Source organism: Anomalospiza imberbis, chromosome 7 (genome assembly GCF_031753505.1).
Source record: "Anomalospiza imberbis isolate Cuckoo-Finch-1a 21T00152 chromosome 7, ASM3175350v1, whole genome shotgun sequence".
NCBI classification, from domain to species: Eukaryota; Metazoa; Chordata; class Aves; order Passeriformes; family Viduidae; genus Anomalospiza; species Anomalospiza imberbis.
In genome coordinates this window covers 21285090-21299257 of record NC_089687.1, presented here as the reverse complement: position 1 = coordinate 21299257, position 14168 = coordinate 21285090, and the positions used below count along the sequence as shown (strand labels likewise).

General features: G+C 44.0%; 1 protein-coding gene across 2 annotated transcripts in view; it reads left to right on the top strand.

Annotated features, from left to right (window-relative positions):
- The first annotated feature begins 2830 nt into the window (after positions 1–2830).
- Positions 2831–14168, top strand: part of SP3 (Sp3 transcription factor) — a 35234-nt gene continuing 23896 nt past the window's right edge. For both annotated transcript variants that reach the window (XM_068195907.1, XM_068195906.1), the window contains exons 1-3: positions 2831–3575; positions 3921–4045; positions 4223–4333. In XM_068195907.1, the coding sequence (XP_068052008.1) occupies positions 3569–3575; positions 3921–4045; positions 4223–4333 (243 nt within the window). In that variant the 5' untranslated portion in view covers positions 2831–3568. The remainder of the gene's footprint in view (positions 3576–3920; positions 4046–4222; positions 4334–14168) is intronic.

Here is a 14168-nt window from a genome sequence, read left to right as displayed (position 1 = left end):
TTGTACTAACTGACATTGAGACTGAGCACCAAGACTTAAACCAGTGAGATATGAGATATAAGTTACAGTGGACAAATACAGCATTGAGCTTACAACTGAAATACATGGTTGGTATCAAATTTTAGTGTTCTAAATGCAGGGCTACTCACAGCAGGGACCACTAAAGACAGAAATAACATGTCACAGCTCAGAAATTTCGAAGGACTATAGAAATAGAAAAGCTACTTCCAGGTATAGCAGACACTGTGCTGGATGGAAGTTGTGTTAAGACAGTGCACTTTCTTCTGAATTTGTACTAACTGACATTGAGACTGAGCACCAAGACTTAAACCAGTGAGATATGAGATATAAGTTACAGTGGACAAATACAGCATTGAGCTTACAACTGAAATACATGGTTGGTATCAAATTTTAGTGTTCTTTCCAAGTTGCATCTTGTTTCATCTGTCAAAACAAGTTTCATCAGAAGCTGGTAGACATGGTTTCTTCTTCCATATTCTTTTGCTACTTACCCCAAAGGCTGCATCTCAACACTGAAATTGCTGCATTTTGGTACCTGGTAGAAGTATTCTTATTATTTGTAGAGCAGTATTACTTTCTCTGTATATACACAGCTCAAATTACAACACACCATTTTCAGCAAACTGATCGAGAATTCATCCCAGGACCTGCCTAGAAGCAGGAGACTAGGAAAAGATGGTCTTCTGCTAGCGTTAAGCCTGATTACATCTGAGTTTTATTGCACTGGAAAACTCTTTTATACATAAACTCAATCCCACTACAGGTATTTCAAATCTTTCTGTCTTAAAGCACTGCAGTTATGTCCCAAGCCTGCAATAAGATCCATGTAGGAAAACTATATTGACAATATCCTCCTTACGTCAGACAGCTCTCAACATGCACCCACCCAGTGCAGAAGAAAGAACAACTTTCATACTTAGATTGAGCCCTAGACAACATAATCTTCCTAAAGAAAAATGTCATTAATAGTATTTGGCAAAACCCTGCTAAATAGCAAGGGCCAGTTTTTCAATATAATTTTCCCTGTCACAGCATCTCAACAGAAATTATTTCTCTTTTACATCAGTCTTTAAATGAACAGCTCAGTTACTGAAAGTTTAAAGTAATCAGTAATAGTTCTGGTTCCAGGGTGACAGACTCTCACACGTTTCACTAGCAACTTCTGATATTGCCAAACAAACTCCAAGTTCTATACTAGCTGTAGAAGTCTTTTTTTTTAAATACTGCAATAGTCGGGCAATTTTGCATCTTCATTTTCTTCCAGAAATGTCCTTATGTATGTACACTGATGGATTTTTAAAGGTTGTGTGTATTAGCTTTCACTGGCTAAAAATTATTTCTGACACATTTTTAAAGAACACTGACTTCTCTTCCTAGTTACAACTGTTGCTTATTAAAATAAAAAATACAAATTGCAAAAAACCTGCTTCTTTGTGGCTGTGTTCTCTACCTTGCTAACAACTAATTCTAAAGTAGAATTACAAGAGACTATGTAAATAAATACAGACATTTAAGAAACAGAAGGGTTTGGTTGGCTTTTTTTTAACTACCTTGGCAAAAATGAATTGTGACAAAAAGATTGGGGATTAATTTACAACTTACTATTAAGTCACCTGAAGGTACTCTCAACATACCAGCACACGTAAGTTGGTTAGAAGAAAGACTAAACATCACACAGTAAGAACTATCTTCATCCATCATAACTTCCTGATATTAAATTCACATTTTCTGAGTGTGTTTTATCCTGTTCTGTAATAGTTTCTAAGTTAAGCATGGGCAGTTACTGCAAGGTCATAGTGCTGGGACTGATTAAAAAGCACTATTTATTCTCTGCTCAGAGAGGCTGTTGAAAATCCTGACCGTATTTCTGGGTTTCCTAGTTACTAACTTGGCCATGAGTTTATCTCAGGAACCTGGGACTCCACACACTCAGCCCAACTGTGGACATATGAGACTGTGCTCACACTATCTCCCAGTTAATCCTCAGTTCAATTACATTAAAGATTGTAACAGGAAAGTAGCTTTGAGGATTTTGGCCTCATTCAGACTCCGTGGAACACCACACTAAGGGTAACCATGAAAAAGTAATTCTTTGGGAGAATTTGCTAGCTAAGGGTCAAAATCAGTGCCTAAAGCTACACACTGTCCTATGACCCTGCACATGCGCTCAGATGTGACAGAAGGCCAAGTCCAAATTGTTCCCCTTCACAGGAACCCTTCACAAGCTAAGTGGTGTTACAGAGAAACAGGCCCCACTAATAATCATTCCTGTATCATCATATACTTATGTAACGTTTTATATATATTTCCTGTCTTAGTTTAACAATCCGAGAGCTCCCAGTTTCCTTTGTGTTGCGTAACGCGAGACACAGACCAGCAAACTGACGTTGAGGGGAATCTTATTAATTCTCCTTAACACGATGAAAATAAAGCCAGCGGGTACAAATGCTAGCTCCGTGCCAAGGCGGGGGTGTCCAGCTCACGGCAGGTACTCCCGCTCGGAGGACGTGTCGCGTTAAAGTCGAGCTCGCGGCCGTCTCCGGGACGGGTTTTGTTCTGCCTTAGAAACAGTGGAGGTTTTCGGCTCGCCCGCCCGGCTCAGGCAGCTGCGAGCCCGCCACAGCGCTTATGCAACGGCGGCACGGCGGGGTCGCTCCGCTGGGGCGGGCGCTGCTCCCGGCGCTGACCCGGGCGGCCGGTCCCGCAGGGGGGCGGCCAGCGGCAGCGCCCGCCCGGGCCGACCGGCTCCCCTGGGGCCGCCGCCGCACCGACATCTTAGCGCCGGAGGGACAAAGCGCGGCGGCGCTGTCCGTCGGCCGGGCGCTGCCCGGCCGCCGCGGCTGTCGCCGGCCGTGAGTGACAGCCTCGGCGGGGAGACTTCGAAAGAGCGCAGCCCTGGCCCGGCGCCCCCCGGGCACAACAGCGGCGGGGGCGCGGCGGGAGGGGGGCTGGAGGCATAGCGCCACCGCCGCGCAGCCGTGCCTACGCGCCGACCCCTGCGGGCGGTCGGGCCCCGAGGAGTCAGGGGAGCGCGCCGGCGGTGCCGCCTCCCGGGACGGCGCGTCTCTGGCCGGCGCGGGCCGCGGCCTCCCGGCGGGTCCCGCTCATTGTTCCCCGCACTAGCCCTGGCAAACAGGAAGCCGCCCCGGCATGGGGCGCCCCCCCGCCCCCGGCGGGTGACTGGCAGCCCGGGCGGCCCGTGCGAGCGGCGGCGGCGGCGCGGCGCAGCCAATGAGAGCGCGCGCGCGCGGGCGTGGGCGGGAGTTCCGGGCTGGCAGGCGGGCGGGCGGGCGGCGGTGTCGGCCGGGCCCCCTCTCCCGCGGCAAGCCCCACCTTTCGGCTTTCCCGCACCGTCAATCAAAATAGGAAAAAAAACCCGGAGTAGGCTCGGGCCGCCGCCGCCGCTTCAGCCCGCCGTGAGCACAATAAGCATGTCCCCGGCGGCAGCCGCCTAGCCCCAGCCAGCAGGGCCTGTGTGCGAGCCAGCCTGCCTGCCTGCCTCCCGCCCAGCCAGCCAGCCAGCCAGCCGGCCGCTCGCACTCACACCATGACCGGTACGTACGCACCGACCGAGCCGCCCCGGGGGCTCCCCGCTCCTGCTCCGGCCCTGCGCGTCCCCGCTCCGGCCCCGGAGCGTCCGTGTGCGAGCGAGGCGAGAGCGGCACTGAGAGCAGCAGCAGGAGGAGCAGGGGGAGGAGGGAGAAGAGGGGCAGGGGCAGCAGCACGGGGAGGAGGAGGAGGAGGAGGAGGAGGGCTCCGTGCGGGAGGGCGGGGGGAGCGCTGGGGTTAGGGGGGGGAGAGGGAGGGAGGGAGGAAGGGAGGGAGGGAGAGAGAGGGAGGGAGGGGGGTGATCGCTCCCGTCAGTGACTCTCCCCTCCCCCTCCCCGCTGTGCCCGCAGCTCCCGAGAAGCCCGTGAAACAAGAGGAAATGGCTGCCTTAGACGTGGACAGCAGCAGCCACAGCGAATATCTCCAGCACGGCAACGGCGCCGCCTCGGCCTCCGCCGGGGCGGCCGCCCCCCAGGTGAGCGCAGGCCCGGCGGGGCCCCTTCCCCCCCTCCCCCGGGTGACACGTTGTGAGCGGGTGCGGAGCCGGTGCCGCCGCCGCCGCTTCCTGTGTGCGCGCCTGCGAGGAGCCCGGTCGCTGTCCCGCACTAACCGCCACCCCCCTTCTCTCCCTGAACCCGCCCATTGTGGGTAGGACGCGCAGCCGTCACCGCTTGCTCTGCTGGCGGCCACCTGCAGCAAGATCGGCCCGCCGTCGCCGGAGGAGGATGAGGCCGCCGCCGCTGCCTCTCACTCTGCCGGAGCGGTGAGTGCCCGCCCCGCCGCTCTCGCACGGCCTGCCGGGGGGAGAGACAGCACAGCCAGCCCGCCCGCCCGGGGGGAGGGACGGGACACACGGCACTGCCCGCCCGGGGGGAGGGACGATAGCAGGGCCGACCTGCCAGGAGAGGGGTCCCCGGGCTCCCCTGCCTCTCCAGGAGGAGCCGGGCTCCCGGGAGGAGGAGGGAGCCAAGCTCCCCCCTCCCCCGCCATTGGGAGCGGCGCCTTCATTTACTTTCAAAAACGGGGGGAGGCGGGAAGCCTTCCTCCCCCGACACTGGCACCGGAACGGCTCGCTCGGAACCCGGAGAGGCTGGGAGGCATCTCACCTCCACCTGAGCGCGCCCCCGGTATCCTCGCTAGGCTGTCAGCCTGGAACCGCGCAGCCAGGCAGGAACACAAAATGAAGGCTGGCTGTAGGGAAGGATGTAGTGAAGTAAAATGGCTGTTTAGAAGCGAACGCGGTGGTGGAAAGCTGCTTCCTGTATCGCGCTGTTTTTCTAAGGAGAGTTATCATGCGGTTCCTTGTAGCATTTTCTGTCCTTATCTCTCATGCGCCGTGTCCTCTGAAAGGAGCCTTGATGACCTCGGGACCTGGTGTGATGAGGTGGATCTTGCAGACTAGAAACATATTCTTGCCAAAGCTATTTTAACAATCCCCATAACAAAATCCTAGTGAAAACTCATGTTCCTTAATTGGTGTAGCTAAATCTCGTGTTGACACATGCTCATAAAATTCAAAGCGATTGTGCATTTTTAAATAACTGATACCTAAAAATATTCGTATATTAAGAGAGAGTTCCAAAATATCTTCTAAGATAACATGATGTAATTTTTTGGCCTTGGTCCTTGGAAAATTTCACATATTACCTCTAATTCTTTTTTTACAAAAGCATCTTTAAAATTAGAAAAAAATATGCATTTTTCTTTTAAAGCAAGTCTTGTGTTTTAAAGTTGCTGTACAACAGCATTGTATGGTGTTAGGATTTTGCAAATAGGAAGAAAAACTGCAGAGCACTGTACTGGTGGATGAAGTGGCTTTGTCAAGCTTTTAGCAAATGTCAAAGTGTTAGCGATAGAAGTTTCTGAATACTTGGTAAACTTGAAAATAGTTTTAATCTGTACATTACAGCTTACTTTACATAAAGGGAAGCTGAAGCAAAATAGCTGTCTGAGGTCATACAGCAGGCTGTAGACTAATGACAGAGCTTGAAAATACACTAAGATTCCGACCCTTTTCAAGCATCCTTTCTGCCGAACCTATTTATTTGCTCAAGCAGCATGTTTTAAAAAATCTTTCTGGATGTTTTAAAGTGCCTGATAGCTCTAAGATTTGTTTCATAGTACTGGATGCATACAGTGCTGAAGAGCATAAACATACTGAAAAACAGATGATGCTTAAATGATTGCTTGCTTTCTTATATCCACCTCTAAGGTTGTTCTCATTGTACAGCTGGAATTGTGCATCCTGGGGATGGATTGATTGGTTGATTAGGATGAGCAGTAGGTCTGACAGCATACTAGAATGCTGGTGCAGGACAAATGGTTCCTGGCAGTTCAAAATGGGCAAAACAGTTTTGATGTGGTACTTCTTTACTCCTATTAAGTTAATATGTTGCTGTGTTAATGTTTAAGAGGCTTTTCAATAGAAGCCAAAATCTTAGTTAAAACCCTAAGGTGAATATAAGCTCACTCACTACTTTCCATACATGCAGATAGGCCCTTCCTACATAGCTTCTGTGAGTTAGGTTATAGCATTCTGGTAATTTTTACACTCCTACAACCTAACTCTTGAATGATTCAGAATATTTTGGGTGGAAACTAAATATAAATTGAAGGAGATACCTAACAGTAGCTGAACTAGACACTGGAGTTAATTAACATGACCTTAATAAAGAGAGGGGAGGGACTAAAGGCCCTGAAATACATTCCTTGTGAAAAACAGAAGAATGAAAGAGATTTAGTGCAATAAAGAGTCTTTTTTTTTTCCTGGTTCTCTGTGTTTATCATATTGGAGGGTTGAAGAAGAAAGAAGCTAAAAAGTCTTACATTGTAGGTACCTCATAAGTCGTATGGAAAATGAAATCTTTCTGCAGTTTGTGATGCTCATGTCTTTCCCAGGGGTAAAAGCTCAAGCAGTTTGAGACCTGTGCATGGCTGATGGTGCCTAATGTAGCAGTAGGAGGGCAGCTCTTCCCTTGTTATATTCTATACCTGGACTGCAGTTCTGACTGCTGAACATCTGGTAGAACTCTCAATCCACACAAATGGATAGGAGAAGTCAATCTAGGTATTTCCTCTTAGAAGTGCTTGAAGAGCCTGCACGTCAGTGGATAGCGATGCTGTTGTTTCAGGGTTGTTTTGTTACTGTTTTACTGACATTTGCTTGGTAGGAACTGGCAGGGCTGGAGCCAGCATGCTGGGCTAGCATACTGCTTTCCTGGCTGAAATGGTGTGCTGCAGCTGCTCCCCAAGAGACCAGCAGTATGATTTAAAAGCAACAGCAAAACTCCCATAGGAACGCAGGGAATATTGCGTGTCTGGGATTTGGGGAAGAGCTGGAGCAAATGTGATTGTGTTTGTAACGATCTAGCTGGCCCTGCTTTGAGCCCAGGGGTTGGACCAGGTGACCTTCAGAGGTCGTTTCCAGCTGAAATTATCCTATGATTCTGTATCGGTATCTGAGTCCAGGCATACTGTTTGAGTGGACATTGCTGTAACACCCCTGAAAGGATTAGTGAGGAAATAAAAAGACTAACGAAAATGGCAGCTGCTAGTAATAAAAAGCAAATGAAGAAGGCAATTGACAGAACTAAACTCAACCCTCTTCTCCTTTCCATCCTGTCAGTGACCTGGCAGGTTGTCTTTAGACGGCAAGGTTTTCAGTTTGGCTGAAGATTCTGGTTGGAACTGTATTTCTTTTTTGATGAGAGGCACTAGCAGGCATTGCTGCTGATCTTGTCTTTGTGCATTGATGAAAATTGCAGTCTTTCGGCTTTGACACTGTGATTTACTCTGCCTAATGATCAACCAACACCAGTATGTTGCCTGATGGTGTTTGATACTAATGTAGATGGCCTTGAGTTTGTGGCTTGCTTACCTGAGCATCTTTTCCTTGGTTGCCATACTGCTACATCCATGGTTGGCTCAAACACTTGCCATGGGAACTTTGTCTTGAATATTGCTGCCTGCTGGTTTGTGTGAAAGCCTTGCTGGGATGCTGTGTGCTACTGCCTGACCTAGAAAGACGACTCATGTTTTGGCCTCTCAGGATGTCTTTCTCTGTCTTAGGAGTTAAAAACCTGAGAAGTTTTAGTTTGGGTCTTGCTTTTTCACTCTTTATCTTTGACTAATAATTCCACTTCAAGATTTCATATTTAGGATTCTTTTTCATTTACTTATAAATACTCTAGTTTCATTCCAGTTTAAACATCTGCAAAATGAAAATGAGAGGTGAAAATGAGAAGCAAAGTAGAAGATGGTAAAGCGATGCATAAGGGAGGAAACAAAAGAGCAGACATATTTAGGTCAAGCAGAGCCTTGATGGTCAGCTGTATGGTTGCAGCATGATCAGATGATTGTTTAAGAAGCTACAAAGCTGAGATGATAACCAGTTGATTATGTTCTCTTACTTCATTGTAATGCAAAGCTAAAGGCTGTCTTGGAACTCTCATGCTCCCAAGGGCCATTCTTATGGTTTTGTGGGTGGGACTGGATAGGTGAGGATAGGGTGCAAGACTGATGGGAGGGTGTGTGGGAGGTCTGGAAGGCGGGCGAATTGGGAAGAGTGGCAGGCTGGCTGGGAAACTGTTGGCTCTGACAGCTGCCAAAGAATGGGAGCTGTCAGCGATGGCTGCCCCAGCTGAGGTGTGTAGCTGCATCTTGTGTGAAGTGGGCTGCACTGATTCGCTAGTCTTTAAGAAAAAAAACAAGGCTGAGAGGAATTATTTATCTTATTTGTTTGTGTTGTTGCTTACCAACAAGATATGGAAAACATTTGGATGGGCTAATAATTAGCATATGTGGGGAATATGAGTATAATTTCTCTGCTGGAGGCAAAGCATTTCTGTGTATCTTGTACACATAAAGGTTGGGGTGTTTTAAGACTGCTTTGGCATATCTTGAGCCTTAGAATTGAGTATCAGTGCTTCACAGAACTTAACGGAAGTCTGGAATTCTAGTTGGTTTATACCTCAGAAGATTAACCATCTGAGATGCACGTAATTCAAACTCAGTTTAGGGGGAAATAGGAATAATGCTGACAGGATGGAGAAAGAGGAAGGCATTTTAAATTTAATGTTTTCCACTAGGCAAAAATATGTCTGAAAGCCGTGTGTGTCAGAGTTAACCATGCTACTTGGTTTTCTGGCCTATATGGTCATTTTGAGGAAGTTCAGAATTATTCTGACATCCATTTTTGATTTTGTGGGTTATAAGATAGCTTCCTGATGCTAGGTTTCCAGATGTGAACAGATGCACCAGAACGTGTTCAGCCATTATAGAAAAGCCTGGAATTGTCTTGCTTCCCTCTGTTCTCTACTTTTGCAAAACAAAGAAGTTTCAATAGAATGTGATGGCTGACAGTGTATTTTTCCTGCTGCTGTCAAGAAGCTCACCTTTTAAAATGTTCTTTAGTTTTTGTATTCCAATTATGTCTTTCTAATACTGGATGAGAACCAAATGTTGAAGTTCTTTTGGAAGGTGCTTTAGGGATGTTCTTAAAATTTTTTGGTTTATTTCTCCTAATTGTTTTGGAGAAAGCAAGAAAATTTATGATTTAAAACATTTCCATATTTAAAAATTGCATAGACAAAAAAGTTCTCTAATATTAAACATTAGCAAGAAGTCTAAGATTTCATAGAAAGTTGAGGCTGGTAAGGATGTCTGGAGAATGCGTGGTCTGCCCCTCTGTGCTCAAAGTAGTCAGTGAGAGGAAGTTGTTCAGAGCTGTGCCCAGTGGGTTTGAATACCTCCAAGGCTGGAGACTTCATGATCTTTCTGGGCAGCATGTTCCAGTGTTTGATAACCCATATGATATAAAAAAGAGGCTTTTTCTTATATTATGGGGGACAGAGTCAAAAGCCTGACTAATGCAGTGATAAAGAATATGTCTTGCCTAACCCCATCTACTAACCCAGCTAGTTTTCTCATCATAGGGCATTGTGAGGTTAGTTATTTCAGCATTATTTCCCCTTCCTAAGTGTAGGCTGACTACTTCTGAACACTACATTTGTTTTTTCCCCTCAAGATTATTTGAAGGTTAATTTTTTCAAGGTTATTTTCAATTTTATTTGTGTCATTGCCTCCCCAAAGATCAAGCTGACTGATCGCAGGTCCTCTTTCTTGTTCTCTTGATGATTTGATAGACCCTTCAGCACCTGAGTTGAAAGCAGGAAGAAAACAAACCATTCCATAGAATGCTAGTTTGGCATGTAGTTACATTAAGATTCGTATGTATATATAGATTTAATAATTAATAAACAAAAGAGTTGCTTGTGATCTAGTTAAAAATGTCTCCTTGTTGCCATGTCTCATTTCTTATTACTTCAGCTTCCTTGTTTCTACTAAGGTCAGGGATATTGTATTGTCTTAATTTGGAAAAGTGCTGAACTTCTGCTGATTGATAACAAACTGTTGAAGTTTTGGCTCTAGTTGTCCATGTCAAGCAAAAAGATGTAGATATTCTTTAACTGAGATACAGTTAGATATATTTTACCAGATTGGAGTTTCTTTTAAAATAAGATTTTAAGCAGCCTCAGATAATACATTTTTTCCCCAAAATGTTCTTTGGTTTTCCAAACATTTGATTTGGGCAGAAGTATTTCTCTAAATTGAGTGGCTTCATTGGCAGAGGGCTCAAACATGCAACAGAATTAATTTATCTTAACAAACAGCTTTGTGTCAGCTGAACCACAGTAACCGATGTTGAACATGTTTTTAACCTATGGCAAATACAAGATAGAATGTATTAGCTCATACTTTAATGAAAGAGTTGAAGCAAGTGCATTTTATCTTGTATTTGTAATGACCTAAGAATGCACAGATCGTTTACTGTAGCTTGGTAAACACATGGTATTATTAAACACATGCATTAGAACCCTTACTCTTTCATAAAACAACAATTTGCATGAGGCAGTGTCCAATCTTCTTCATTAGGTGTGTGATTTTTGAATGTTAAGGAGCTCATGACTCATTATCTTTCCACCTCTGGTTGTTTGGCTGATGCTTTTGCTCCAGGGCTAAATGGGGCAAAAGTGACTTTCTGAAAAGTGCAGTGAAAAGCAGTCCACCAGCACAGATAAATGGTAGACTTTTGACTGATGGCTAATGACATGTGCCTGTTTGACTTGTTGAGATGCAGGTGTCTGCAACAGATACCAGCTCTTACAGGGGGCTTTCTCTGCCTTCCTCCTCTCCATTTTACTTTAGTGAAGCATATTTTATTTTTTTATGAAGTTCTATCATTCAGTATGGTTTAGATCACTTCTGAAAGGTATTTTATCTTCTGTCTTTCTCTTATCTCTTTCCACATTTGACTTAATGTTGCTGTAATTTTATCTAGATACATTGAACAAGATGATTACTAGATTTTTATTTATCATGGCTCATGATTCTTCAGGGATGAGACTTTCTCTCTCTTGAGACATCTCTTTATTTTAGCTACTGGAAATTATACAAGGCATGTTAAAGAATCAAAAGACAGGCTGAACAGTGGTTGTAGCTTTCACTCTTTGTTGGTACTTGGCCTTTCTTCAGGTGGTCATACCATTTGATTTTAATTCATCCTACACCTTGTGTCAGCTACTGTCTTTGCTCTGTTCTTGTCTCTTTCTTGTTTCCTGATGCTGCTTCCAGTGAATTCCCTGTTGCTTCCTGTTCTCTCCTCCTTGGCCGAGTAGTGCTGAACTTTCCTCAGATCTTTGTCCCTTCCTCCTGAAACAGAGCCTTTGGATTGAAGCAGTCCAGCCTTCTCTTAAAGGAACAGCTGCCAAATAACTGCTGCCTGAGTATCAGTTGATAAGGAAACTATTGCTTTATCTCTACTCTCTAAATAATTTTCACGGATGGCTGAGACAGCAAACTGGTGTATTTGGAATGTAAAGCTCAGTAAGTGACTGGGCTGCAGATGTTGCTGCTCATGTATCAGTGGCAGAACTTCTGAGTTCCTACAAAAGTGCTTAATTGCCTGAGGACGTAAAGAATGGTTATTACTCTTTAGTTAGTAGGAAAAGAAGTCCAAGGAATGTCTTCTTGTCTCAACAGACTTTGTGAAAGAACATAACAGTCAATCTTGTTATGGCAGGCTGATGACGACCATTTGAGATTAGAGATCATCCTCAAATACTCTTTACCATACTCTTTAGTGCTAGCAATTTTGATAGCTGCCAGATAGCTTCTTGAAAGCCTCACCCTCTTTTTGCTCCTCCCTCCGCATGGTTCAGCTGGTGGTGTCTGATACAGCCAGCTGTAAAGAGCAATATGAATAACAGGCATTTTATGTTGTACGTGTAGCATAGCTTCATATCCTCATGCATGGCTGCCCTGAACTTCTCCATGGACTGACAAGTGCATCTACTAAAAGACTGGCTCTGTTGTGCTAAAATCATTGCAGAGCAGATTTTGAGGGAAGATTTCACTGGATCATGAAAACGTGAGATGTGTGCCCAACATGAAAATGCCAGTATGGAAATCGACATATGTTTTGGGAGAAGAATAAAGTAGGTCATTTCCATATCACTAAGGAGACAGGTTTCCTTTGAAGTATTTCCGTGGAGGATATTTCATATGAGTAGACATAGACATGTTACTGCATATTAGATCAGTCCAGTTTAACCTAAGCTTTCAACATTTGCTTTTACATAGTTTTCAGTCAGTGAGAAATTATATCAGACTTGTAATGGTTTATGTTACTTTTCCTTTCTCTTTTGTTCTAACAGCTATCAGCACATTATATTATACATTTATTTTATAATGACACACTTTAAACATATAACAGTCATATTTTTGCTTTCGGTATTTTCGGACTGATGTTTATCCCTGATTTTTATAGGTCTTTTGATATTTTATGAAACTTTCAGTTATTAGGTATTTATATGCTTGTGAATTGAGTAGTTATGAACTTTCTTAGCAGTGTTTCAGCAACTTTAAGCAATATTAAACACAAGTCTATAAAGCTAATGTGGTAGCAGAAGAAAATAGAACTCATTGCCTTCTTCTAGGTAAGATATGTGACATGGAATATTACATGTTTTTTTCTTCTAGTATTGTAAGTTACAAGCTTGAAAGACTAAAAAATTAAATAAGTTTTTTAAATGAAAGGTTGATCAGTATAAGAGGGAAAGAAAATAATAAAAGAGAATTATTATTCTCCTTATTATGTTTCTTTTCCTTGAAGCATTAAGGCCATAAAATTAGTTTTGTTCTGGTGATGCTGAATCTATATACTAATATATTACCTGAAAAATTATGAATCACACTTATGAACCACAGAATATTTTGAGCTGGAAAGGATCCCCATGGATCACTGAGACCAACTCTTAATAAGAGTCAATGATCTGGTTTTTGAGGGTTGAAGAAGGCATTCTTTTGTTTTTTGCACAACAATTATTTTTACAGTTCTTGAGAAGAATTTAAAACCACAATATGTGTTTCCTTATTGAAAATGAAGCTTGGCAAGCACAGTAAAACTTCTTCTAGTAAGTACTTCTAGTAAGTACTTAGACTTAAATACATTATTTTTCCTTTACATGTAAACATTGTAGCGTTATGGGCTGGAATAGGATAAGAATGTGAAACTAGCAAAGTCCCATCTAATGCTGTGGACTAAATTCACTCAGGTGCATACTGCAGGATTCTTTCAGACTGGCTAGGTCTCAGTGCTATGTTAGGGAAGAATTAGATGTGTGCTGTATTTTGCATGTCCTGGCTTTGTTCTAACGGAAGTCAGAATGCAGCATCAGAAGGTTTTGATATGTTATGGTAACTTCCCTACCAGGAGGGATCACAGGATGAGTGCAGAAGGACAAACCAGAGCTGTTCTTTCTATGTCCTCTGGACTCTGCCAGAGAGACTAGATTTGTTTCACAGAGCTGAATTGGTTGTAGGACATGATAGTTACATGTTGCTAATACTAAGTTATTCCATTGGTTTACTGTAGTATGGTTAAACAGATAAGGAGAAACTTTACTTCATAATTTTTAGATTGACGGTTACTTACAATACCAAGGTGGTTGACTATGCAAATCTGTGCTGGGCATTGCAGGATGTTAAATCTAATTCTTAATACTCTATTCTGAAAAAGCTTGCTTTGGTAAAGAAAGGTAAGTGCAATTTACCTTTTCTTTACTGAATAAAAACCAAATGCATAATAGGTTCTTTAAGCATCTGGGGTCTACTCTGAAACACTGGCCTTTTCTATTGTTCCAACTTAATGAAGATAGATTTTTTTTTCCCCCTCCTAACTGATGTATATGACTAATCCAAATATGATTTCAGTGTAAAAGTTGTTAGTCTAGAAGTCTTCTTCCTTAGCAAAACTAAGTCCTACAAGCTTATAAATACTAGAGCTTTGTGTTACGTGTAACAAAATGAGGTTGTCCTATCTTCCCTACTGTATGACTACATCACTTCTTAACATTCCCTGTACTGCTGGGAGTCACAACATGCACAAATAGCAAACAGAGTTGAAAGGCAGTGGAGCTTCAGGAGATAGAGGCAACACTGGCTTCATTGTGGTTCCTCTACTTCTGTGCAGTAGGTGCCTAGCTGGGCAAAGAGTGTTTCTGAGTCTCAGGGTAAGTTGGTGATGAGAACTCCAGCAG